At 44.3% G+C, this 27,114-nt stretch overlaps 1 protein-coding gene across 1 annotated transcript in view; it reads right to left on the reverse strand.

Annotated features, from left to right (window-relative positions):
• Nucleotides 1-25,187, reverse strand: part of LOC140203640 (serine/threonine-protein phosphatase 2A 65 kDa regulatory subunit A beta isoform-like) — a 47,011-nt gene extending 21,824 nt beyond the window's left edge. Inside the window, exons 1-7 of the mRNA XM_072269688.1 lie at nucleotides 25,180-25,187; nucleotides 24,444-24,523; nucleotides 24,270-24,370; nucleotides 16,620-16,781; nucleotides 13,100-13,208; nucleotides 9,548-9,618; nucleotides 3,665-3,838 (exon numbers count right to left, since the gene is read on the reverse strand). Coding sequence (XP_072125789.1) covers nucleotides 3,665-3,838; nucleotides 9,548-9,618; nucleotides 13,100-13,208; nucleotides 16,620-16,781; nucleotides 24,270-24,370; nucleotides 24,444-24,523; nucleotides 25,180-25,187 — 705 coding nt within the window. The remainder of the gene's footprint in view (nucleotides 1-3,664; nucleotides 3,839-9,547; nucleotides 9,619-13,099; nucleotides 13,209-16,619; nucleotides 16,782-24,269; nucleotides 24,371-24,443; nucleotides 24,524-25,179) is intronic.
• Nucleotides 25,188-27,114: the final 1,927 nt, after the last annotated feature.

A 27,114-nucleotide genomic window follows, 5' to 3' on the forward strand; every position in this document is an offset into this window, starting at 1 on the left:
TTTGCCAAGTTTGTTTTTCTGTGATGTAGTTGATCTTTTCTAGAGCAAGATACGAAGTCACTCCTTTCAGCCATTGTGAAAGTCCACTGGTTGTGGGTTTCTTCCATGAATAGGCTATGCAACGTCTGGCTTCCAAAAAACAAATATTAAGCAGAGACCTTGCATTTTTGGAGGTTACAAAGTCCTTTGGATAAATGTTAGAATACATAATTTAGGATCAAGGAGCACCTTTTTTCCAATAATCTGACTAATCAAATCCAGCACCTTCTTCCAGAAGCAGATTATCTGGGGGCACTCGCACATTCAATGGAACAGAGACCCCTTTTAGTGATTACATTTAAAGCATGTGTCTGGAATGTTGGGGTTCAAGTGACGAAACCTGACTGGAGTAATGTACTGTCTGGTTATCCGCTTAGAATGAGTGTTCACTGACTGGGTTTGAACGAAGGAACAAGCTTCTGACCACTGTTTTTCTGACAGATTCTCATGCAAATCAGTTCTCCATGCTTGTAGCATGTTGTTTGATGATTCTTTGCATTTACTTGCAAACAATTTGTATGTAGCCGCCCGGTAAGCCTAGACTCGCTCAGCTTGCTTTCGTCTAGGGGGAGCAGCCTTCGGCCCCGCCAAATGGGGAGATCAAGTTTGTGTGGATGCTGTGTGATGTACCCCACAGACAGTACGCCATATGCGATTAAATGATTACACTTTATAAGTATTTCTTGGTGATGGGTTAGTAGAAACAAATAGAATAAAGGTGCCAAGTCAGTAACTCTATCAGTTTGGTGCACACTCGTTGGAGCTCTTACAGAACCGGGTCCCCCTTTCTCCAATCGATGTCCTCCGAACTCCACCGACCCACGAATGGGACCACCCTCAGTGATCGACCAAACACTCCACACGAGTCTGTCCTCTTCTCCACTCCTCGCCGAAGACCCTGGGCCTCGGACTCCCGCACGGGGTCCGTGACGTTGCCCAGCTTACAGGATCTCTCTCCTCACGTCTCCTCACTCTGTCCCCATCGCGCCTTCTGCCCAAAGCCCACGAAAAACAATAGCTTACAGACACACAAGAAAGAATACCATCTTTCCCAATTGGTTAGCAAATGAATACAATTCCCAAATCAGTAATGATAACCCAAACAAGTTGCTATAGAGAACCACTGTCTCAGTAGTTAATAGTACAGAGAAGCCATTTTATTAGCCTTAGCAAGTAACATAAAAGAAGAAACCCTTACATGTATAATTCAGACACTTGTCCCCTAGCTTCAGATAATTTCAGAGTGAGGTCTTCTAGGGTAAATAAAGGAGGGAGCTTCAAACTGTAACTTTGCCTGGACATAATAAAACTTTGCAACTAAAGGCATTTAAAAAAGTGTTTTGTTGGAATTCCATATGTGGCCTTTGAGTTCTTCAAAAGACATAAATGAATTGCCATTATAAAGATCAGACACCTTAGCTATGCCTCGGGGCGACCAAGTTTTAAAACCAGGATCCCCTCTGCCGGGCTGGAGCTATCATTACCAAAGATAGGAGTAAACTGGGATAACTGTGATGTCTCTGCTATTTACGCAAGAGCATCGTGCCAAATCATTATTGTATTTTTTAAGAAAGGGATTTTAGATTGTGTGACCAGTTTTTTCTTATTTGCTGAATACATATATAGTTCTAGAGGGATATTGATCAACTGGGATTTCATTGAGACCCAAGGAGGGGAGTGATCCTTAACAAAATAAAACATTCCTGCTCGAATTTGGGCTGCCCAGAAATAACACATAAGATTTGGTAGCTGTAAGCCACCTCTATCATACGGTAGATATAACAGGGAAAGCCTGAGTCTTGGACATCTATTATTCCAGATGAAATTAGAAAAAAATTTCTTTAATAAGTAAAAGAAAGATGATGGAAGAGAAAGTGGGATAGATTGCAAAAGGTACAGGAACTTCAGTAAAATTGACATTTTTAGAATGTTTATGCGTCCAATCAAATTTATGAGCAATTTCGTCCATCTGTTTGTAAGTTGAATAACTGAGTCTGTGAGAGGGTTATAATTAGTTGGGATAATTTTATCAATAGTAGGAGTAATTTTAACACCCAAATAGGTAAACCCTGTTCTGACAAAATGACATCATCCATGTACAGGGCTATGTGATGTTCTACATCTCCTATAGTTATTCCTGCTATGTTAGCCTGTTTTCAAATTGCCATAGCAGGTGGCGCAATGGCCAGGATAAACAGGAGGGGAGATAGGGGACAGCCCTGTCTTGTTCCCCGTTGGAGTTTAAAAGATGCCGAAAAAAGCTCGTTAGTTGAAACTTCAGCCTGTGGGTTAGAATACAGAAGCTGTATCTTAGAAATTTTCCTCCTATTCCACTCCACTCTGTCGAAGGCTTTCTCGGCATCCAATGACAGAATAGCGCTATCAGAGCTTCCAGATTTTTCATAAAGTATATTAAGCACTCTTCGAATGTTGTGGAAGCCCTGCCTTCCCTTACAAATCCATTTTGGTCAGGGTGGACCATTTTTGGCAACAGTGGCTCCAGCCTCCTAGCTAATACCTTACAGAGAATTTTGAGATCATTGTTCAGATGTGAGATTGACCTATAAGATCCACAAAGGGATGGTGGTTTTCCAGGTTTTAACAGTAGCGTAATTGCTGCCATATTAAGAGAGGGGGCAAGGGATCCAGTGTCAAATGACTCCTGATACATATCAAGCAGAGGTGGTATTAGCTTAGTCTTAAAGATTTTATATATTTTAATCGGAATTTCCATTGGGCCCAGGAGTTTTCCCTCCCTTAATGTTAGTTATAGCTGCAGACAATTCTTTAGCCTCTGAGCCTCCAGTGAGGTCAAGGACGTTTCATCTCGGGGTATAAATTCTAACAAGTCGAGAAATTCCTTTTGTATTTCTGGAGCTGAATCTGAATATTCTGAGCTGTACAGATTTTGGTAAAATCTCAAAAAGATATTGTTTATTTCCTCTGGGACAACAGTTGTCACCCCCTCATCTGATTGTACGGAGTTTATTGCCCTTTCTGTGTTTGGATCTGTTTGATGTGCAGGCCAAAGGCTCACTTATTATCATGTACAACTCTGAAATTTGTTTTCCCCAGATAGCCATGAAACAAAGAAAAAACATGAAAGTCATTGAATGGCATCCTGATCATCAGCCCCCCCCCAAACCACCCCTCCCTCCACACAGAAAATGGAACAACAACATCCCCAGCCCACCCCCCACACAAAAACCAACAGAACATTTTACCCCCAAACACCCTCCCCTCGCACAACAAAATGAAAAGAAACAGGTGATATAAAAACAGAATATAAAATCCCTAAGTCTGACAAAGTCCGCAGTCCTTAAACAGGGGCCTAAACCTGATGGTCTAAACCAGGGGTTTCCACCCCTGCTTGGTTAATGGTCAATTAAAAAAAAGGTTGGGAGCCCCGAGTCTAAAGTAAGACTACCCATGTCAGTGGGCTACAAGTATAATTGTTACTATCGCACATTTGCTTCTGGTGCAAAAGGAAAGAAGATGTTCAAAGTTATTTCCGTCTTTAAACTAAAGTTTCAATTTGATATGGGCAATCATTTCCATTCTGCAAATCATCCATATGGAAGCATTGCTAATAGACTATAAAAACATTTTAGAATAAACCACCCACCAGCAGCCCTGCAAGCAGAGGCATGTACTCGATTATCGCAACGCGCACTCTCCATTTGGCATCTTCTGCTAATTCTACAATGGCTGGCAGGAGAGACTGTGATAACTGGCGAATTCCAATAACTTCATTCACGCAGTCCAGATTGGAGATAATGTTCAAATGGACCTCAGGGCACTAGGAAGGAAAGGCAATTTTCTGAGTACAGCAAAGGTGAAAAACATTCATACTGCGAACGCTGTCTGACAAACACACTGGCGCTCCCCAGACTCTCTGCTTTCAAAGTATCATCTTGGACATTTATGAAATATTAATCCCACAAAAGAAATATGAATGCTACTTTCACACTTACAGTACTTAGGCACATGCACATCTAGCCAGGGTGCCAAAGACTTTTGCACAGAACTGTACTTGCCAACGTGCAGCGGAGAGCAAGTTTGTAAATCTGGCGGGAGCACAGGATGTTGGGAATGGTGAGAGTGGAGCACCCACGGGAGGGGTGTGAGAGAGGTGGCTGAGGTGGACTGCCAGGGGCAGGAGGGGGTGGTGCGAGTGCAGACACACTCAGCCCTGAGAACCCAGGCAAGGCCATTTGATTCCAAACAATTGGCTTATTGGTCATTACAGAATGTCTCTCCGGTGCTTTCCGCTCCCTTCCCCCTTTTCCCAACCAAAGAGTCAAAGGTTTGTTTATGATCAAAGCATCTATCCCAATACAACCCTGAAATTTGTCTTCTCCAGATAGCCGCGAAGCAAAGAAAGAAGATCAAAGTCACTCAGAGAGAAGCATGAAACCTACACCTCCCCAGCCCTGGTACAAAAAATAATGGCATCCTGATCATCTGATCCCCAAAACTACCCCTCCCTCCACACACAAAATGGAAGAGCAACATCGACCCCCCCCAACCCATCCCCCGCACAAAAAACTAACAGAGCATTTTACCTCCAAACACCCTCCCCTCACACAACAAAACGAAAAGAATAAGGCGATGAAGAAAACAGAATATAAAAACCCTAAATCTGAAAAAGTCCACAGTCCATAAACACAAATGCAGAACCACGATATCATCTTACGCTATCACCGACATTCACCAAAAGAGGGGGACAGGGACACAACTCCCCTCTCCCTGCCCCCTTCCCACTCTCAGTCCACATCAGAGACCCATATCAGACATCTGCGAGGTTTATCATCACTCACAGATGTCAAGAAATTTGATTTTTTTTTTGCGGCAGCAGCAGCACAGTGCAGTATATAAGAATTACTACAGGACCGTGCAAAACTCAGACACCCTAGCTATATACACCAGCCTAAGACTTTTGCACGGTACTATACATTATGGTCCAAGTTATAGTCACACCAGCAGTATGCCAGAAATTCGAGAGTCAGTTAGCAGAAGTGAGTGCAGTTGCTTTTATTAAGGAGAAGGTGCTTGGGAAGCTGAAAGTTTTGAAGGTAGTCAAGTCACCTGGACTAGATGGGCTACACCGCAGGGTTCTAAAAGAGGCAGCTGTAGAGATTGGGGAGGCATTAGTAATAATCTTTCAAGAGTCATTAGAATCTGGAATGGTTCCAGAGGACTGGAAATTTCCAAATGTCACTTCACTCTGAAGGGAGGGAGGCAAAAGACATGAAACTATAGGCCCTTCAGCCTGACTTCAGTGGTTGGGAAAATGTTGGGAGTCCATTATTAAGGACGAGGCTCCCAGTACTTGGAGGTGCATGGTTTCCTTAAGGGGAAATTACAGGCAGGATAGACAAAGGAGGGTCAGTGGATGTTGTTTACTTGGAGTTTGACAAGATGCCGCACATGAGACGCCTTAGCAAGTTAAGAGCCCATGGTATTACAGAAGATATCCTAGTAAAGATAGAAGCTTGGCTGACTGACGGGAGGCAAAGAATTGCAAATGAAAGGGGTCTTTTCTGGTTGACTGCAGGTGACTATTAGTGTTCCACAGGGGTCGGTATTGTGACCGTTTCTTTTCCAGCAGATGTCAATGATCTGGACAACGGAATTGATGGCTTGATGGTGACATTTGTGGATGATACCAAGATAGGTGGAGGGGCAGAGAGTCTGAAGAAGGACTTGATAGATTGGGAGAATAGCAAGGCAGTGGCAGTTGGAATATACTGTGGTGTCCGAAAGTGTTTCGAGTAGGTAGGATTCCTCAGCCTTGGGCGGCAGCCCGCTTAAGAAAAGGAAAACCCTGATTTTAAACCTCCACTGCCTTGCAGTCATGCCCACCCATGGGAAAGGCTTTGGGGGTAAACCCCTAAGGCAGTTTGATGTTGTTTACAGCTTCACTCTGGCAACCTCTGCGATGACACTGGTGCCGAGCTGTATTGGCGCTTGCCCTTCCTTTCGACAACATGAGTGACGTGGAGAGGGGGAGCCTGCTGCATTGACCAGAGCCGGTCCTTCAAACCTTCTTGCCCAGGAGAGGACACAGTCCACCAGAGGCACAAACCCATCATCCCCGGGATCGAAGGGTGCCTACTACCAGAAACGTATGGCCATGCACTTTGGTAGAAGGAGTAAAGGCATGTACTATTTTCCAAATGGGCAGAAAATTCAGAAATCAGTGGTGCAAAGGCAATTGGGAGACCTCGTGTAGGGTTCCCTAAACATTATCTTGCAGGCTGAATTGGTGGTACGGAAAGAAAATGGAATGTTGGCATTCATTTTGAGAGGACTAGAAAAAATATAAGGGTAATGCTGAAGCTTTGTAAGGCATTGGTCAGAATGCAGTTGGGGGTATAGTGAGCAGCTTTGGGCCCTTTATCTAAGATGTACTGGTATTAGAGAGGGTTCACAAGGATGATCCTGGGAATGAAACATACAAGAGGAGTGCTTGACGGCTCCGGCTTTGTCCTCGATGGAGTTCAGACGGGAAGGAAGAGGGGTGAATCTCATTGAAACTTATGGAATATTAAGAGGCCTAGAACAGGGAGGACGTTTCCTGTGACCAGAGGGCACAGCCTCAGAATACAGGGACGTCCATTTAGAACAGAGCTGAGAGGAAATTTCTTCAGTGAAAGGGCGGTGGATCTGTGGAATCCATCAACGCTGATGGCTGTGGAGGACGAGTCACTGGGTATATTTAACATGGAGGCTGACAGGTCCTTGATTAGTCAGGGTGTTAAAGGTTACGGGGTAGAAGGCAGGAGAATGGGGCCGAGAGGGTAATAAGCCAGCCATGATGGAATGGCGAAGCAGACACGATGGGCTGAGTGGCCTAATTCTGTTCCTGATTCTTAATTGTCCTTTATTGTCCGTTCACTCTCCCTGAGTGCAGGCGAGCTCCTCGGGAGGGCCATGGGAGGAAACAACGGTCATTTTGTGAAAAGCTGCATTTCACAAAAGAAAAACACTTGAATTTCTGCGTTTGAGAAATCTTTCTGCACCTTTGGCATAAATACATGCAAAATACTAATCACTATTAAATTATACAACAGTTCAAATCATGATTCGGCAGGCTTTTTTCTCGATTTCATTTCAAACTAACAAATAATTCAAGGCTTGAATTAACAGCTGACAATTTGAAGATGTACACTTGGAATCTGTCAGCTGTGCCTGGAAAATCGAGGCATTTCCGACATTTGGGGAATCTTCTGAGGTGTAGCACATGAAGGGAATCAAGTCTGCAGACGTTGGAAATCCAGAGCAGCTCACCCAAAACGCTGGAGGAACTCAGCAGCTCAGGCAGCATCTATGGGAATGAGTAAACAGTCGGTGTTTCAGGCCGAGGCCTTTTATCGGGACTGTAAAGGGAGGCGGAAGATGCTAGGATATAAAGGTGAGGAGAGGGGAAGGAGGCCAGCTGGAAGGTGTTAGGTGAAGACAGGTGGGTGGGAAAGGTCAATGGCTGGAGAAGAAAGAATCTGAGAGAGGAGAGGAGAAGAGAGTGGACCACAGGAGAGATGGAAGGAGGTGAGGACCCAGGGAGAAGTAATAGACAGGTGAGAAGTAAAAGCTCAGAGTGGGGAATTGAGGAAGGAGAGGGCAGGGGAGAGATTTTTTTTTACATATTTAAAAATAATTTTAATTCTGTAAAAATAATGAAAGAATGCAAATTTCCATATTAATTAAAAAATCCAGAATTTGCACATGCAGCAGTGTTGTTTAAGTTCACGACAAAATAAATAAGGAACATGATAGATGGAGAAATAACAGCTCCATCACACCATTAACCGATTGCCCTTTAATCCAGGATGCACTGAGATTACAAACCAGCTCACGTCACTGCTTCTAAAGAACGCACTGCACATTTGCTCTTATCTGAAGCTCTCAAACTAAAAGAACAGTTGGAGAGACTCCGGTGGAAGAAACAGTTGTTATTCCATTCATGATTCAGAAAAACATAAGAAATCGGAGCAGGAGTAGGCCATCCGGCCCATCAAGCCTGCCCCGCCATTCAGTAACATCATGGCTGATCTGTCCTTAAACTCAGCTCCATCTACCTGCCTTTTCCCCATAACCCTTAATTCCCCTACTATCTAAAAATGTATATAACTGTATCTTAAATATATCTAGTGAAGAAGCCTCCACTGCTTCCCTGGCCAGAGAATTCCACAGATTCACCACTCTCTGGGAAAAACAGTTTCTCCTCATCTCTGTCCTAAACCTTCTCCCCTGAATCTTGAGGCAATGTCCCCTAGTTCTAGTCTCACCTACCAATGGAAATAACTTTCCTACTTCTATCTTATCTATCCATTTCAAAATTTTGTATGTTTCCCTAAGATATCCTCTCATTCTTCTGAATTCCAGAGAGTATAGTCCAAGGCAACTCAATCTCTCCTCATAGGTTAACCCCTTCATCTCTGGAATAATCTGGTGAACCTCCTCTGCACTGCCTCCAAAGCCAATATATCCTTCCTCAAGTATGGAGACCAGAACTGCACATAGCACTCCAGGTACGGCCTCACCAGTACCCTGTATAGTTGCAGCATGACCTCTCTGCTCTTGAATTCAATCTCATAAAATGATCAAATGAAAACCTAGACAGATATCTCAGCCAACACGCACAAAATGCTGGAGGAACTCAGCAGGCCAGACAGCACCTACAGAAACATCGACTGTACTGTTCCCCATAGAAGCTGCCTGGCCTGCTGAGTCCCTTCAGCATTTTGTGTGTGTTGCTCGGATTTCCAGCATCTGCAGATTTTCTCTTGTTTGTCATTAGATACCTCCCTCATGATGCCATCCTGCTCCACGTTCTTCTGATCCACCTGGTCAGTCACGGATCATTCTTAAATAATTTTGTTTACAGTTTGATATTCTAGTTTATATAAATCATGGAACAGAAGCGGCCCTATGACCCACAATGTTATACTTAAATTCCTAATCAAGTGGGCAATCTTATCTACACGATGTCCATATTCTTCCGTTTTCCTCACATTCGCGTGCTTATCTAAACGTCATTAAAAGTCCCCGATATATCTGCCTCTCCCATCACTCCAGGCAGCCAACACCATGTTAAAAAACCAGCAACACACACAAGATGCTGGAGGAACTCAGCAGGCCAGGCAGCACCTATGGAGAAAAGGACAGTCGACATTTCTGTCCAAAACCCTTCCGCAGAACTCAGCCCTTTGGGAGAGGGGGATGGGGAGGGAGTGGGAGAGGGGGGTGGGGAGGGAGTGGGAGAGGGGGATGGGGCGGGAGAGGGGACGGGAGAGGGGGCAAGATGTGACTTGTGCTTGGACATTGAGCTTTTCCAGTTACAAGCAGTTCAGAGTGATAAAACTTGAATTAAAAGGTGCCTGAATCCTCGTTTCAGGCCCACCCAAAATACTGAGGGACTTTTTCCTGAAGTGAAATAGATGAGTTGCTACATTAATTTTAGATAGACTGTATAACCAGCCAAGAATTTGAGAAGGCATATTACCTTAACATACGGCAGGATGTGACTTATTATGACAGTCTCCCTGCAATCTACTGGCAAGTTTTCACAGAAATCTGCAAGATAGAATACTGCACGTTAAGAGAGTTATTCTCAAACAAAACAATGGAGTCAGAGAAAAGTACAGCACAGAAATAGGCCCTTCAGCCCATCTATTCTGTGCGGATCCATTTAAATTGCCTACTCCCATCAACCTGCATCTGGACCATAGCCCTCAATACCACTACCATCTGCGTACCCATCCAAACTTCTCTTAAACGTTGAAATCGAGCTTGCACGCACCACTTGCGCTGGCAGCTCGTTCCACACTCTCACCACAATGATAAATCAATAAAGTTTAACAGATTAAGCAATTGCTGAAAAGCATCTGCCTTAACATTTGTATCTTCTCAGAAGATAGTGGCAAGAGAAAACATACATTCTGAAGCACAATTTAAGTCGCACAAGGAAAAGCAAGGCCAGCACCTACAGTGTAAACATCAAGAGTCAGACAGCACAGGTTCAATTCTGGCACATCTGTACGGTCTCCCTGTGACGGTATGGGTTTCCTTCGAGTGCACATTTCATAAGTTAACTGGTCATTAACTGGTAAATTGTCCCGTGATTAGGTCAGGATTGAATTGGGGGATAGCTGGGCAGCGTGGCTTAGTGTACCTATTCTGCACTGTAATCTTACTAAATAGATATTCAGAGGTATCACATTGGCCCACTCCTCCTCTAAGTTGTTCTGGTGCAAATGAACTCCATGAGTTGGCATTAATGTACCAGCTACTGAAGATGACTGGCAAAGAACTTTGGCAGGCACATCACAATTCACTTGAAACATTTGATTTATGGAAACTGGCCAGGCCAAGACGACTGATGCTGCGATACTTATCCCGGCCAGCTCCACTTTGCATGAAGGCATAATCCATGACTAAACTACCACAATCTGAAAGGCTAAATATAACTCATGCATTCCTTTTCAAAACGCACGATTGGAGCCAGATTTTGTGGATGAAGTGGGTCCATCTGGGAAGCAACATCACAATATTTCTACCTTTGTCTACTAGCTTGCTTACTTGAAAGTAGGGAATCAAAGCAAGGGCCTCACACTCAAGTGAATCTCCCTCTCTCCCCCGATGCTGTCGGCCGATGGTACCTGAGCATGCTTTAATCGAAGTAGATTTCGACTCATTCAGGTTTATGATGTGCTCTAGTTTCTAGTTCCAGTTTATCTCTCTATGTGATGATGCGCTTCTGCAGACACAATCGGTGGACAGTGGTGTGGCTGGGTGGCCCGACATCCACCCCAGTTTCTCTGATGAAAGATCCGATCAAGTGACACGTACATGAGAAAAGATGCAGCTTATTAGGCAGTCAATGATTCCTTAAGGTTGTCATGGCCAGGGGCGGTAATGGGGACAAGCTCCCACTACAGACTAAATGCTCCTCATGGCATGCACCTCAAACAGCCTCTCACACCAAGTCCAGCTCCTGGCCTTTGCATGTGGCTTACTGAAGCAGAAGGCAGGTCACTGACACTTTAAAACTGGTCACTTCGGTCAGATGGGGCTCATGGTTGGCAGCTCATCTAGGAGAAGGAAGACTCTGAGCTCAAACCTCCAATGCCTTGCGGCTATACCCACTCACAGGAGTAAACCCAGAGGGAAAAATCCAGAGCCGGCTTCTCCGAGGCAGTCCTACGTTGAGTTCAACGCTGACTGTCAACTCCTGCGACGCCACTGGTACCAAACTGTATCGGTCTCTGCCAATTCTTTGGATTCATCAGATGCGTGGAGAGGGGGAGCCTGCTACATGGGCAACAGCTTACTCTCCATATCATACTGCCCTGGCTTACGTATCACGTAGACAGCTGCACGTAACATCCATGGTGGACCCTGACCAACGGAGGGCCTCGGGTTAGGCAGTCAGTGGTACAAACGTAAAGAACACCACTCACTCTTTTTCACAATCTCACAACCTTTCAAGACTCTGCACAAGCAATGAAGTGCAATTTGTAAGGAGCAGCCACCATCGAAACATGAAGTCAAGTGGCACACAATTCCTTTCCATTTGCTGTCATCCAGTTCTGGGATCAGATCAGGATGCCAAAGGGGAGGCATGCTGGCATGCTGTTCTCACTTGGAGAAGTGTCACCTGGATATGTGGTACCACATTAAATAGAGTCATAGAAAAGCACAGCGCAGAAAAGGCCCTTTGGCCCCTCTCGTCCATTCTGAACAATTCAAACTGTCTACTCCCATCTGCCTGCACCAGGACCACAACCACCCCCCCGCCCCATATCCCTACTATCCATGTACCTATTCAAACTTCTCTTAAATATTGAAATCAAAACTGCATGGACCACTTGTGCTGGCAGCTCGTTCCATCCTCATGACCCTCTGTGTGAAGAAGTTTCCCCTCATGTTCCCCTTAAACTTGTAACCTTTCACTCTTAACCCATGACCTCTGGTTGTAGTCCAACCCAACCACAGTGGAAAAAACCTGCTTGCATTTATCCCATCCATACCCCCCATAATATTGTACCTCCATCAAATCTCTTCTCATCTTCTGCATTCTGAAGAATACAGTCCTAACCTATTCAATCTTTCCTTATAAGTCAGGTCCTCAAGACCAGGCAACATCCTTATAAATTTGCTCTGCATTCTTTCAACCTTGTTTACATCTTTCACAGGAGTTCAAAGTTCAGGGCTGTCCACGGAAGGGGTCGCACCTCTGGTGAAGGGGCTTGTCGTGTCCATTCCGGGGCAGCTCACTCATCTTTGCTCCCCACCGGACACTCATCTCTCCCCTGTGGCTGCAAGCAGCCATTTGCACGTGACAGCAGTCTCATACTCCAGTGAGATTGGGACAAGCCAGTCCTAGCACGCAAAGTCAGCCTCAGCGGACTGGGCGGGTGCGATCTACAGTAAAACCCAACGGCCAGGAAGGTGGCTCTGCATCGCTCTGTGGAGAACGAGGGGCATGAAAAGACACAGAAAGCATCCTGGTCATCCACTGCAAACAAGAAGACCCCTGTTTCTTCTGGCGCTTGTTCATACCACTGGACCCGGACTTCTGAGGCCAAGAGAGTGGAAATGCCACAGTGCAAAGGCTTTTCCATTTTAAAAACTCTCCCGCACAGGTTTCCTGTCATCGTCGGACAAAATGTGCAACCACCATGCGTACTATACACAACCTTGACATTTGCCTCCTTACAGGCAGCCACAAAGCAAAGGAACCCAACAGAACCCATTAAAAACAGAAAACCATCAATCACACAATGCGCAGGAAAAAAAGACAAATTGTGCAGACAAGAAACGGAAGCAAATAATTTTCAGGACTGCACTGCAAAATGCCAGGTTGTACAGCTGGATCAAAGGCCTCGCCTCCACTAGGAAAGTTACAGGCACAGATTGCAGTGTCATTGCCAAAAACGAGAGTCTATTACTAAAGTAATTGATAGTTGTTCCTGCTGCCAAAAAGTTGTCACTGTGCTTCACCAACAACATCTTAACCGGATGGAAAAGACAAGAATGAGAATTCCCAACCAACCTTTAACTTTGTTGGCCCCAGCTGCTCGCACTTCAGCCTCACAATCTTTCAACAGGTTTTGGAAAGCAGGAACCAGATCATTTTCCGCAATTTCAGGACCCACAGTTTTCTGAAGCCTTAAAGGCAAGAGAAACCAAATGAGTAACAAAGATAGAGCGGGTTTCAATAGCAGCAATCTGTGCATTAACACGTGAACAGGGGAATCACAAAGACATCACCATCTTTCTTTTCCACACTCGTCTCGCTGCTGCCATCAGGTAGAAGGTACAGAACCCTCAGGACCCACACCACCAGGTTCAAGAACAGTTACTACCCCTCAACCATCAGGTAGAAGGTACAGGAGCCTCAGGACCCACACCTCCAGGCTCAAGAACAGCTATTACCCCTCAACCATCAGGTAGAAGGTGCAGGAGCCTCAGGACCCACACCACCAGGTTCAAGAACAGTTACTACCCTTCAACCATCAGGCTCTTGAACTACAGGGGATAAGTACACTTAATCGATTGAGATGTTCCCACAAGCAATGATCTTACTTTAATTACTCTTTATCTTGTTATTTCATACCCTTGTTATTTATTGCTATTTATTTATATTTGCATTTGTACTTTATCTTTTATTGATCCTGTTTACAGTTACTATTCTATAGAAATTGCTATGCCCACAGGAAAATGAATCTCAGGGTTGTACGTGGTGACATGTATGTACTCTGAAAATATGAACTTCAAAATTGAAAATCTGAACTGTATTTTAGCTACGGACTTCATTGCAAGATTAGTTTATATGTGGTCTTGAGCATAGAAAGTGCCTTCTGTTGTGGTCTGTCATTAGCATTGACAGCAGAACATTATAAATACAATAAACTCCGTACCGTTCTAATGCAATTGTTTTCCAATAATGGGTTGGTGCCAATTTCACAAGTGCTCTGGCAACCTTTATCTTGTTCTGGCATATTTCCCCTTCCTTTCCAGTCCTGATGAAAGGTCTTGGCCCAAAACATCCACTGCTTATTCACTTCCATAGATGCAGTCTGATCTGCTGAGTTCCCCCTGCATTTTGTGTGAACCCTTTCCCACGAACTTTCCTTCAACTATCACTTTCTAGAATATTCCCCTTCTCCTCCACACCCCCCGCCCCCCGCCCCCCACGTTCTTATTCTGGCATCTTCCCCCTTCCTTTCTGGTCCTGATGAGGGGTCTTGGCGCAAAACACCGACTGTTTATTCACTTCATTAGATGCAGCCTGACCTGCTGAGTTCTTCCAGCATTTTTGTGTGTGTTACCTTATATAGAGCTTATTTTTGAACACGGGTTAGTTATCGTATAAAGACAGACAATATAACGTCTTTGCCTGTTCCAAGGGTAACAATCCTAAGATGACAAAATGGCTGTGTTTTCTGTGTGCTTTTCAACACTGGTCCATCTGTAATTTGCTTTAATTTTCGATCAGGTTTACAGTTTTGAATTATGTAATTTTATCATGGGTGGCAGGGTGGAAATACATCTCTACCAAGAGAGGTGTAAGGCGTTCCTTCCCTCCGCTAGCCTGCGGGTCACCCTTGGGCAAGGTGTAGCACCTGCTTAGCCAACCCACCCCCAATCAGGGTCACGTGAAGCTATGGGGTAAGAGGAAAGAAACCCAGAAAAATGTTGCCATTGTGTTCAGATGTTTATCAATGAGTGGATACCTCATGCTCTGGTAAAGAAATAAATGAGAGGGGAGAAAAAAGGAATGGTTATATAAATGATGTCCATTTAGAAGCAGCAATCTTAAGTGTTACCCAGGTAAAACAGCTGTAATGATCTATCCTTGGTAAAATATCCACAGATAAACCAGCTGTTTCAGTACAGATTTTACACTTATGCAGAACAGAAAGATTTAATCTCAATGCTTTGGGGTGGGACTGGAATTTCCTGGCCTCAAGAGAAGGAATTTTAAATTTTTAAAGAAAGGCAAAGTTGAGAAAATATTGTCGTTGATGGCTCTGAATCCGAAAGTATGGTACACAGACAACAACGTGAGCAACTGTAATCAGCTAGTTTCTCACGTCAAAAAAACTAAATAATGTTACTTAATCATTAAATAATGCTTCTTAATTGTTAAATAATGTTAACCTGATTGTTATTGTTTGCAATTAACCTGTGTAGGCAATGTGCCTTTATTTTGAGGACTTGTATTACATTGTGGTGAGAAAAGCATGGAGATTTCAGTAGATCCGAGTGTTTTCCCAGGCTGGGAAAGTCTAAGACTAAAGGGCATAGATTTAATTGGAGACACAGAACGCAACAAGCTGTTCCGGCCCTTCAAACTGCACCGCCAGTAACCCACCAACTTGTGCAACAATCTACAATGACCCTTTAACCTACTAACCAGAATGCTTTTGGACTGTGCGAGGAAACCGGAGCACCAGGAGGAAGCCTGAGGCAACAAGGTTTTATACTGAGAACAAAGACCATCTGGTTCAAAAAACATAAACACACAGGAGATTCTGCAGATGCTGGAAACCTAGCACAAAATACTGGAGGAACTCAGCAGGCCAGGCAGCATCTATGGAAATGAAATAAACAGTCGATCTTTCGGGCCGAGACTGCTCTTCGGGACTATAAATCTGCCGATGACACAACTATTCTTGGCAGAATTTCAGATGGTGACAAGGAGCCGAAGAGGAGTGAGATAGATCAGCTGGTTGAGTGGTGTGGCAACAATCTGGCACTTTGTCAGTAAGACCAAGGAACTGATTGTGGACCAGAGGAAGGTGAAGTTGAATCACAACCTCCCTACCCCATACCCGGTCTGTGTGAAGTCAGCAGTGGGAAGGAACCAGCAAGGTCCAGTCCATCAAAAGTTTTAAGCAGCATTTAATTAATGCACTACATCACAAAATTTACCACAATGACAGTAAGACCAAGGAACTGATTGTGGACGTCAGGAAGGGGAAGTCAAGGGAACACACATCAGTCCTAATCAAGGAGACTGTGGAAAGGGTGAGTAGTTTCAAGTTCCTGAGTGTCAAAGTCTCTGAGGATCGTCCTGGCTTTTCGACCTTTCGGCTCATTTTTAAACAGAACTGAAGTTCCCCTTAACTTCCTCCAGTCAAAAGTGAAAAATATCAGTGTCATCAACCTGTGCACGTGCTAAATCCCCAGATCCCTGGCACTATGCCAACAAGTTTGTTCTAAACCCCTGTCACAGGATTATCCTTCAGATACACTGAAAAAGATCTGAGCTCAATTCAGACCAACTTTGTTCTATTTCAGATCCATGTTTAAAAACAGGCTAATTAAATGAATCTGGTAAGAAATCTCAGCACCTTTTGGCATGTCAGTCAATTATATTAAAAATACGCAGGTGCTTGATTTAATGATTTTTTAAAACTATATTAGAGGAATTAATCGTGTTTTCATGACTTTTGACAGAATCAGAAGGGTTTCCAGCTGGAACAGAAAACTTAAAGACTAGCTTTAAAACATAAATGCACCATATCATCATACCAAAGAGATGCACTTTGTGCTGTAGCAATAACACGTACTTCAGAAAATTTGTCTGCCACCACATAGCGAACACGCCAGGATTCATCGTCCACTGCCTGCCGGAGGGTCGGCATCACCAACGCTTCCAGGTCTTCCTGGGGCAGCAGCTGGGCTATGCTCACACAAGCCTCAACTGCCAACAGCCTCACCGAATCCTGTGAAAAAGATGTTCAAACCGGGTTTGAGCTGGTTCTTCATTAAAAAACAAAATTAATTTCCTGAAGTTAACATTAGGAAGAACTAATCTCATCAAAAAAATCATAAAAATAAATACTGACAATATAACAATTGTTTCCCGGATGATATCCGTCAGATCACCTAGAACGTAGCAACAGGTTTCATTACTTTGCAATGTGTGCTGGAATCTTCCCAGGATACAAGTACTGGAGTGTATCAACATGCAACCTTTGATGGAAGCATTCCTTGGATTAGTATATTAGCAAATGTCATGACAGAGCAAAATTTATTGATGAATCAATTTTCTTTCTCCTGCTCTTGAAGCACCACTCTCTGCTGAGTGAATCTCCAAGCTAATCACCCAAGTGGTCACTTTTCACCGTAGGATGTAGGAGCTGAATTAGGCCATTTGGCCCATCGAGTCTGCTCTGCCATTTCATCATGGTTGATCCATTTCACCTTCAGCCCAATCTCCTGCCCTCTCCCCATATCCCTTCATCGAAACATGGAAATCTACAGCACTTTACAGGCCATCCGGCCCCAAAGTTGTGCAGACCAAGTAACCTACTCGAGAAACTGCCTAGAATTTCCCTACCGCATAGCCCTCTATTTTTCTAAGCTCCATGTACCTATCTAAGAGTCTCTTAAAAAACCCTACTGTATCCATCTCTACCACCTTTGTTGTCAGTGCATTCCACACACCCACCACTCTCTAGGTGAGAAACTTACCTCTGATATCTCCCTTATACCTACTTTCAAGCACCTTAAAACTATGCCCCCTCATGTTAGCCATTTCAGCCCTGGGAAAAAGCCTCCGGCTATCCACACGATTAATACCTCTCATCATCTTACACGCTTCAACCAGGTCACTTCTCATGCCCTGACTAATCAAGAATCTATCAAACTCTCTGCCCTGAATATACCCAATGACTTTGCCTCTGTGACAATGAATTCCACAGATTCTCTGGATAAGGAAATCCTTCCTCATCTCCATTCTAATTGGATAAACCTCTGCTCTGAGATTGCTTCCTCTGGTCTTAGGCTGTTCCACCATAGAAAACATCCTCCCCATATCCACTCTAGAGGCCTTTCAGTATTTGACAGGTTACAATGAGATCCCTCCCCCTCATTCTTCTGAATTCAAATGAGTACAGGCACAGAGCCACCGAATGCTCCTCGTACGACAAGCCTTTCAATCCTGGAATCAGTTTCGTGACCCTCCTTTGTACCCACTCCTGTCTTGGCACACCCTTTGTTAGATAAGGGGCCCAAAACTACCTTCAATATTCCAAGTGAAGCCTTATAAAATGTGAACATTACACCCTTGTTTTCATATGCTAGCCATCATTGGTGGGGTCTGAACCTGGAGCAAGTGTGAACATCTCCTTGGCTACAGATGTGAAGGTTTATTTCCAGGAGTCACTGGACAGTAACCAGAAGAGAAGCTTACTCAACACCAAGGAGCACACGTCCAACCGTTAACCAGAAGCTAGGTGAGGGTCAAAGTGTCCATCCCAGCTCCCCTTCAGCGTACCATTTCTGTACGACTCTGGCTCCTTAGTACACGAGTATACTGCGGACTGCGTCAAGCCTTTTGCCCGGGATACTTTAGGTTGGAGGAATATGAAAGGACACACACTGATTAAACAGTTCGCTCTTCAGGCAAAAGCCTCAAGATAACCACCTTCTTGGAGGAGCATCTCCAGCTGGAGTACTGGAATGGTGTAATCATGCCGATAGATTGACAGGCACTGCTTCCATCTGCTGTGGACAAAGGAACTTTATAAAGCAGGGGCTCCCAACCTGGGGCCCCTCGGTTGATGGCAGGGGGTCGATGGCGTAAAAGAGGGTTGTGAACCCCAGTTACAAAGGTGAACAGATGGTGCAGACTACGACAACAGAAAGTTTGCAAGCAGGAAGTAGCATTAACAAGGTGCAGCATATTGAGTACGTAGACATATTAACCAGACGCAACTCAGTTCTTTGCCACGGACACACCATCCGTACTAATCTTTCCCACCTCCAGCTCATCCATACAGTAAAATGCAAGCGGTAATGTGGGGGGGCGGGTGGGGGGAGGTGTGAAATCATGCAATTGCTCCAGTGGAGTAGTCGCCCATTGATGCAGAACTTAACAATTCGCAAGCAGAAATACAAGCACTAAAAATTGACATTTTTGCAATTAATGTTTCTAAATCAGAAGCTACTAAAATATTTTGCTAAACCCATCATCATGTGCTGTGTCATATGCTATGGGTGGTCACAGTCTTTCCATGACCCTGATTGTTCTCCGTAAAGTTTTCTACAGAAGTGGTTTGTCATTTCCGCCTTCTGGGCAGTGTGTGTCTTTACCAGGTGGGTGACCCCCAGCCCATTATCAATACACTTCAGAAACTGTCTACCTGGCGTCAGGGGTCGCATAACCGGGACTTGTGATCTGCACCGGCTGCTCATCCACCACCTGACCCCATGGCTTCACCTGACCCTGATCGGGGCGGGGGCGGTCGGGAGGGGTCGATGGTATCGAAGCAGGAGCTACACCTTGCCCAAGGGTGGCCTGCAGACCAGCAGAAGGAAGCCTTACACCTCCTTTGGTAGAGACGCATCTCCACCACACCACCCAAAAATCCAATATTTGTGGTATTCAGATTTTATCCTGAGAAATACTTCAAGATAGCAACAGAATATAGAAATTTACTGCACATTACAGACCCTTCAGCCCACAATGTTGTGCTGACCACGTAACCTACTCCAGAAGCTGCCCAGAATTTCCCCACCATACAGCCCTCTCTTTTTCTGAAACAACTGACTGTATCTGAAAGTTTACACAAATGACACCACAAAAAATTTTAATTCAGGGAGTAAAGCGGCTGGAAGTGAACCCCAGATGTGGGACTCCCGCACTTGGAGCAGAACAGAGCCATTGGTTGTGGACTGCAGGGGCACACAGTTACCAAAGCAACCTTCTCGTCCGACAAAACTCAAACACCTCCGAACAAGTGAAATCCTCTGCGCGCCACATTAATCAAAATGGCCCTGAAGCAGAGCAACAGGCTTGACAAGACACGGCTCTCAAAAAGAGCACGCCTTTGTAAATGACAAGGCCACTTCAACCCCACAGCCGAGAGTAAGCGATGAGCACCACTCGACTATGATGCACCTCGGCTTTTGCTCCTTCCTCACTAAAAACACACAAAAAACCTTCAGTTTATGTCATTAAAAACAAAAATGCCGCACTTTCTGTGCTATTTTGGGGCTGATTATTCTCTAAACTAGAAACTTCTACCCACTCAGTTAAAACAAGGTCCCATCCACCATGGTGGTAGCATCTTATCGCCAATAAAACCAAATTTTTCCGAAATTGGGTGGCAGGAAGGAAATACGTCCCTGCCAAAGGAGGTGTAAGGCACTCCTTCCCTCCACTAGCCTGCAGGTCACCCTAGGGCAAGGCGTAGCACCCACTTAGCCTCCCCGATCAGGGCTACGTGAAGCCGTGGGAGCAGGTGGTGGACGGTTGTATGAGCAGCAGGTGCAGATCTCAACTCCTGACACTGACACCAGGCAGACAGTCTCGGAAGCGTATTGATAATGGGCTGGGGGTCACCCGTCTTGTAAAGACACACGCTGCCCAGAAAGAAGGCGATGGCAAACCACTTGTGTAGAAAACTTCGCCAAGAACAATCGTGTCCACTGAAAGACCCACGATCGCCCACACCATACAACTCAGTACATAATGAGCGATACTACAGGATGTAGATTTTCTACAATAATACTGTAATATTCCTAGCTAACTTCTATCATGTTCATCTGCAGCATTCCAAGGGAGGAAAGTACTTACTGACACAGCTCGGCCTTTACAGAGCTGGATACCCGAGGGTAGCAGACACTGAAAAGGCTGCATGCCGAAGTCCTGGACGTGAACCAGTCACCACAAGTCAGGCGCTTGACCAGTGGCACAAAGTGGACTTCTAGGTCTGCAGGAGAGTGCTCGTGGGAGATGGCTCGCAGTGAATCAATGGCTTTATCTCGTACTACCGATTTTTCCACCGTTGCCAGGTTCTCCAAGGGAAGCTGATTAGTGGGAAAGAATTAAACTGAAACACATCTTCTTTTTACTCTACTTCTAAGAAACACAATATTTAGAAACAATCTTTAAGATAAATTCTTAAATTGCTGAGAATTAGGAATTCTCATAAAGAACATGAGACAGAGAAACATTTAAAGGCAGAACAATATAGAGCCGTGCTGGAGGACAAAACACAAACTATCAAAAACTGTATAAATCAAAGGACATATTTTCTCAATCACAGAAATTCCCAAGGTTCCTAACCAGAAAACACTGTACTAATATTAAATGGAAATTACACTGTCATGTTCTTAATTATCAGTAATTACTATTTCATCTTCAAATTAAGTACCAATAATTGCTCATCCTATGAGGTTTTAATATGCAAATAAACATGAAGCTGCCTGTCATAATAATTTTGCCAAAGTTTGAGGGAAGTCCATGGTCATCCACTTTGTTAGAAGAAATAAAAGTGTAAACTACATTCTAAATTGGGAGAAAATTCAAGAATCCGAGGTGCAAAGGGACTTGGGAGTCCTCGTGCAGCATTCACTGAAGGTTAACTTGCAGGCTGAGGAAGGCAAATGCAATGTTAGCAGTCATTTCGAGAGGACTAGAATATAAAAGCAGGGATGTAATGTTAAGGTTTTATAATGTATTGGTGAGGCATCATTTAGAGTATTATGAGGAGATTTGGGCCCCTCATCTAAGAAAGGAGGTGCTGACATTGTGCAGAGTTTAAAGGAGGTTCACAAAAATAATACTGGGAATGGAAGGCTTGTCACGTGAGGAGAGTTAGATGGCTCTGGGCCTGTACTCGCTGGAGTTCAGAAGAATGAGAAGAGACCTCATTGAAACCTATCAAATGTTGGAAGGTCTGAATAGAGTGGACGTGGAGAGGATGTTTCCTATGGCAGGGGAGTCTAAGGCTAGAGGACACAGCCCCAGAATAGAGGGATATCCTTTCAGAACGAAAATGATGAGGAATTTCTTCAGCCAGAGGGTGGTGAATATGTGGAATTCTGTGCCACAGGTGGCTGTGGAGGACAAGTCATTGGGTATATTTAAGGCAGAGATTGATAGGTTCTTGATAGGTTCATGGCATCAAAGGTTACTGGGAGAAGACTGGGGAGTGGGGCAGAGGAGGGGAAAAAAGGATCAGCCATGATTGAAAGACAAATTGATAAGACTCTTGATTAATCGCAGCATGGAAGGATACAGGGAGAAGGCAGGATATTGGGGCTGAGAGGGGAAAATGCATCGATGGGCCAAATAGCCTAACTCTGCACCTATATCTTATGGAACTATTCAAACAACAACTGTGCCCACGTTTCAGTTTAGAATTGCAGGCATCACAGGGGCTCCAAGAAAACGTTTCTGAATTGCTATTTTCTGTAATACAAAGCCACGCCATCTCAGCGTTCTTCACGAAAAACTGCTAAGAGTTTGTGTTATTTTATATACAGCCCCCACCCACACATGAGCAAATTGGATTCCTGACGTAAATGCTTTAAGAATTCTCTGCCTGTACTCGCAGGTAATTTTACACAAAAAGAAAACAGTTTTGAAAGGAGTATCAATACAAAAAGAACGTACACACTCTATATGCAACATACTGACGCTGGAATGTCTGATTTGGAACCACTGCAAACAATAAAGTAAAACATGGAACAGTACAGTACAGAAACAGGCCATTCGGCCCACAATGTTGTGCTGAACCAGCTAAAAACAAAATCAAAAACCACCAAGACCTAATCCCTCCTACCTACACAACGTCCATCTCCCTCCATCGTTCTCATACCCTTGTGCCTATCCAAAAGTCTCTGAAAAGCATCTACCATCATACCAGTCAATGTATTCCAGGCATCCACCACTCTGGTGGTAAAAAAAACTTACCCCTCACATCCCCCTTGAACCTACCTACCCACTCTCACCTTTAATGCATACCTCTGGTATTAGACATTTAAATCCTGGGAAACAGATACTCCTCTCTACTTTATCTATGCACATGCTCCTCATAATCTTACAAACCTCTAGCAGATCTCCCCTCGGCCTCCAGCGCTTTAGAGAAAACAACATAAGTTTATCCAGCTCTCATGATCACATGTCCTCTAAACCAGGCAACATTCTGGCGAACCTCTTCCGCATCGACCCCAAAGCCCCAACATCTTTCCTATAGTGGGACAATCAGAACTGCATGCAATACTCCAGACGTGGCCCACCCAGAGTCTGATAAAGTTGCAGCACTTCCTCTAAAGCAGGCAGCATCCTGGTTAAACCTCATTGATCGAGCTACTTTGGTGGTTTCATAAATTGATTTCATTGTTTTAATTCTGAATTGTCCTATGATGAACTGATCACTGAAAATCATTTTAATTTGATCTATTCCCTGTAATAGCCTGAGGCTCTCGTTATTTAATTTCAGAATCTTGTTCCCCATTACGGGTATTTAAAAACAATACAAGTATGTTATTTTAAATAAATATTTAATGCATAGGACCATTGCATCTGGGCATTAAAATCTGTGTTTTGTTTCCCCCGGTTGGGCTCATGTTGAACGTATATTTGGTCAATACAGAGCAGAGGTTTCAGTGTTCGGGGGACGGTATCAGTCCGTGTCGGTTTTCCAACAGGCTGCGCGGGTGAACCTGGATCAGGGGTAGAGTAACTACACTTCACTGTAGCAATTCTCAATGATACACCCCTCCAATATTTCAACCAGGTCCTGAAGAAGGGTCTCGGCCAGAAACATCGACCGCTTACTCTTTTCCACAGACGCTGCCTGAGCTGCTGAGTTTCTCCAGCGTTTTGTGAGAGTTGCTTTGGATTTCCAGCATCTGCAGACTTTCTCGTGCCTACAAATGTGTTGGGGTGGCACAAAGCCTCATCTGCCTCAAAGATTTTATTGCAAACAATAAAAGCAGAGAGGGTTCTGTATGTGTCCGTTTACCCCTCATTCATGCAACCCATCATAACAAAGAAAGATTACAGGGCCATTGCCGGGTTTGGAGGACCTGAGTTATATGGAAAGATTGAATATGTTAGGACTTCTTTTTATCTTGGAACATAGAAGATTGCAAAGAGATATGACAGGAGGAGACAAGATTACGAGGGGTTTAGATAGGGTAAATGCAAGCAGTCATTGTCCACTGAGGTTGGATGAGACTGCAGCTAGAGGTCATGGGTTAAGGGTGAAAGGTGAAATGTTTAAGGGGAACATATGCTGAACTTTTCTATGACTCATTATTAAGTCATTTACTTTATCATTGCCTGTGGAACCCTGCTGCTTTGAGAATCATCTTCTGGAAATTAACCTTTATTAAGACATTAATACCACTTCAATGGCATTAACCGCGTGTCCGTCTTGAGCAGTGCTTTGTAAATGTACGTCCGCTCTTACCAGCAAACAGTGAACATACTCCGGTCCGCCAACGAGCACCGTGAAGTTCCCTAGTTGCTCCGCTAATGCCAGCAGTGCCTCGTCTTCATCGAAAATGGTGTCTGCATCGAGACGAGAAATCAGTGGCAAGGCGACTCTGAGAGGCAGCCCAACCACACGCAGCTTTGTACCTACCAGTCAGAAGTGGGAGCAGCTCATTCCGGGTACGCTCTACCCCCAAGGCCAAGGCAGTTGTGGACAGTTGCGGACAGTTGCTTTATGTTGTTCAACCGTGACTGGGGAAAGGAAAGAAATGAAATTGATCAATGCCATCCAACCCTGAACAGAATTATGGAAAAAAAAAGGTATTTTGCTTAAACTATGCTGCAATCAAAAATACACCACTAAGTGCCCCTTGCAACAATTAAATGCAGGTAATGGCGAACAGAACAGAAACCCATAGCAGAAAGCATTACTTCCAGAGCAGAGTGAGGTTATTGTTGTGATAGAAAGATTAGATCTCATGATTTAGCGATTCAATCCATTTCTTGCTTGGGCATTGTTGTGTATGTGGCCGGGTTACACAATAAAACGATAAATAAAAATGCTGGAGACTGGAGCCAAGTTAACAGGGTTTTTCTCACTGACGGAACCCGAACTGAACACAGATATACAGATCAATACGCGCCTAATAGCGCATGCTCAATAACGCGTTACTACGACATAAAATAGTCCCATGTTATACAGTAGGCTATATGGTACAGGCATAATTCATTAGTACAGTTGATGAGGTTCAGTAATAACACTGGCCACTCCACTGGGCAGCGCACAACATTATTCTCGTTAGCACAAGTCCCGAGCCCAGTCATTAAATGGTTTCTCTTTCTACAGATGCCAAGCCTCTGCTTTGGACACCCATTTCCATGAATACAGGACCATAATTCACTGAAAGTGGTACCATGGGTAAATATGGTCATGAAGAAAGCTTCTGGCACATTGGCCTTCATAAATCAAGGTAAGTTTGGATGTTATGTTGAAATTCTATAAGACAGTAGTAAGACCTAATTTGGAGTGTTGCGTGCACTTTCAGCTGCCTACCCACAGGAAAGATGTCAGTAAAGTTGAAAGAGTACAGAGAAGGTTTATAAGGATGGTGCCAGGACTGGAGGACCTGAGTTATGAGGGAAGATTGAATAGGTTAGGCCCTTATTGCTTGGAACATAGAAGATTGAGAGGAGATTTGACAGAGGTATGAGGGATCTAGGGTAAATGCAAGCAGACTTTTTCCACTGAGGTTGGGTGAGACTACAACCAGAGGCCATGGTTTAAGGGTGAAAGGTGAGAGGTTTAAGGGGAACATGAGGGGGAATTTCTTCACTCAGAAGGTGGTGAGAGTGTGGAATGAGCTGCCAGCACAAGTAGTGGATGCGAGCTCGATTGAATTGACTTTATTACCAACATCCTTCATATACACGAGTAAAAATCTTTATGTTACGTCTCCGTCTGAATGTGCAATTTATAATAAATAGTATGTATGTATGGTTCTCAGTAATGTTAACTGCTAAGGCTATTAAAATGGCTTCTCTGTAATGTTAACTGTTAAGGCGAATGTAATGTCTTCCCTGCAATGCTAACTGCTGATGTAATGGTTTCCCTGTAGCTGTGATGTTTGGGTTATAACTACAGATAACAGGGAACTAACCAATGGGAGACATGTTATTCTATCTTGTATGTTTGGAAACCGAGTTGGTACACAGGCTTTCTGGTGAGGTGAGGGAAGAGGAAGGACAAGTGTGGGGAGCGCTCGGTGGTCACAGGACGGCGTATATGGGAATTCGATGGTCCGGAGGTTGCTGGCGGTTCTGCGGAGGTCGTTTATGAAAGAACACCAGATGCGTGAGCTCCAACAATTTTTGTGCACGAATTGATAATTTTAAGAGCGGCGCCTTTGTCTCTTATAACTGGGGAGAGACAACCTAATGCACTATTGATTGCTCCATTTATTTAATATTAGTACAGTGTTTTCTGATTAGGAACCTTGGGAATTTCTGTGATTGAGAAAATATGTCCTTTGATTTATACAGTTTTTGATAGTTTGTGTTTTGTCCTCCAGCATGGCTCTATATTCTTCTGCCTTTAAATGTTTCTCTGTCTCATTTTCTTTATGAGAATTCCTAATTCTCAGCAATTTAAGAATTTATCTTAAAGATTGTTTCTAAATATTGTGTACCTTAGAAGTAGAGTAAAAAGAAGATGTGTTTCAGTTTAATTCTTTCCCACTAATCAGCCTCCCTTGGAGAACCTGGCAACGGTGGAAAAATCGGTAGTACGAGATAAAGCCATCGATTCACTGCGAGCCATCTCCCACGAGCACTCTCCTGCAGACCTAGAAGTCCACTTTGTGCCACTGGTCAAGCGCCTGACTTGTGGTGACTGGTTCACGTCCAGGACTTCGGCATGCAGCCTTTTCAGCGTCTGCTACCCTCGGGTATCCAGTTCTGTAAAGGCCGAGCTGCGTCAGTAAGTACTTTCCTCCCTTGGAATGCTGGAGATGAACATGATTGAAGTTAGCTAGGAATATTACAGTATTATTGTAGAAAATCTACATCCTGTAGTATCGCTCATTATGTACCGTGTGGTATGGTGTGGGCGATCGTGGGTCTTTCCGTGGACACGATTGTTCTTGGCGAAGTTTTCTACAGAAGTGGTTTGCCATCGCCTTCTTTCTGGGCAGCGTGTGTCTTTACAAGACGGGTGACCCCCAGCCCATTATCAATACGCTTCCGAGACTGTCTGACTGGTGTCAGTGTCAGGAGTTGAGATCTGCACCTGCTGCTCATACAACCGTCCACCACCTGCTCCCACG

This window comes from Mobula birostris, chromosome 10 (genome assembly GCF_030028105.1).
Source record: "Mobula birostris isolate sMobBir1 chromosome 10, sMobBir1.hap1, whole genome shotgun sequence".
Lineage (NCBI taxonomy): Eukaryota > Metazoa > Chordata > Chondrichthyes > Myliobatiformes > Myliobatidae > Mobula > Mobula birostris.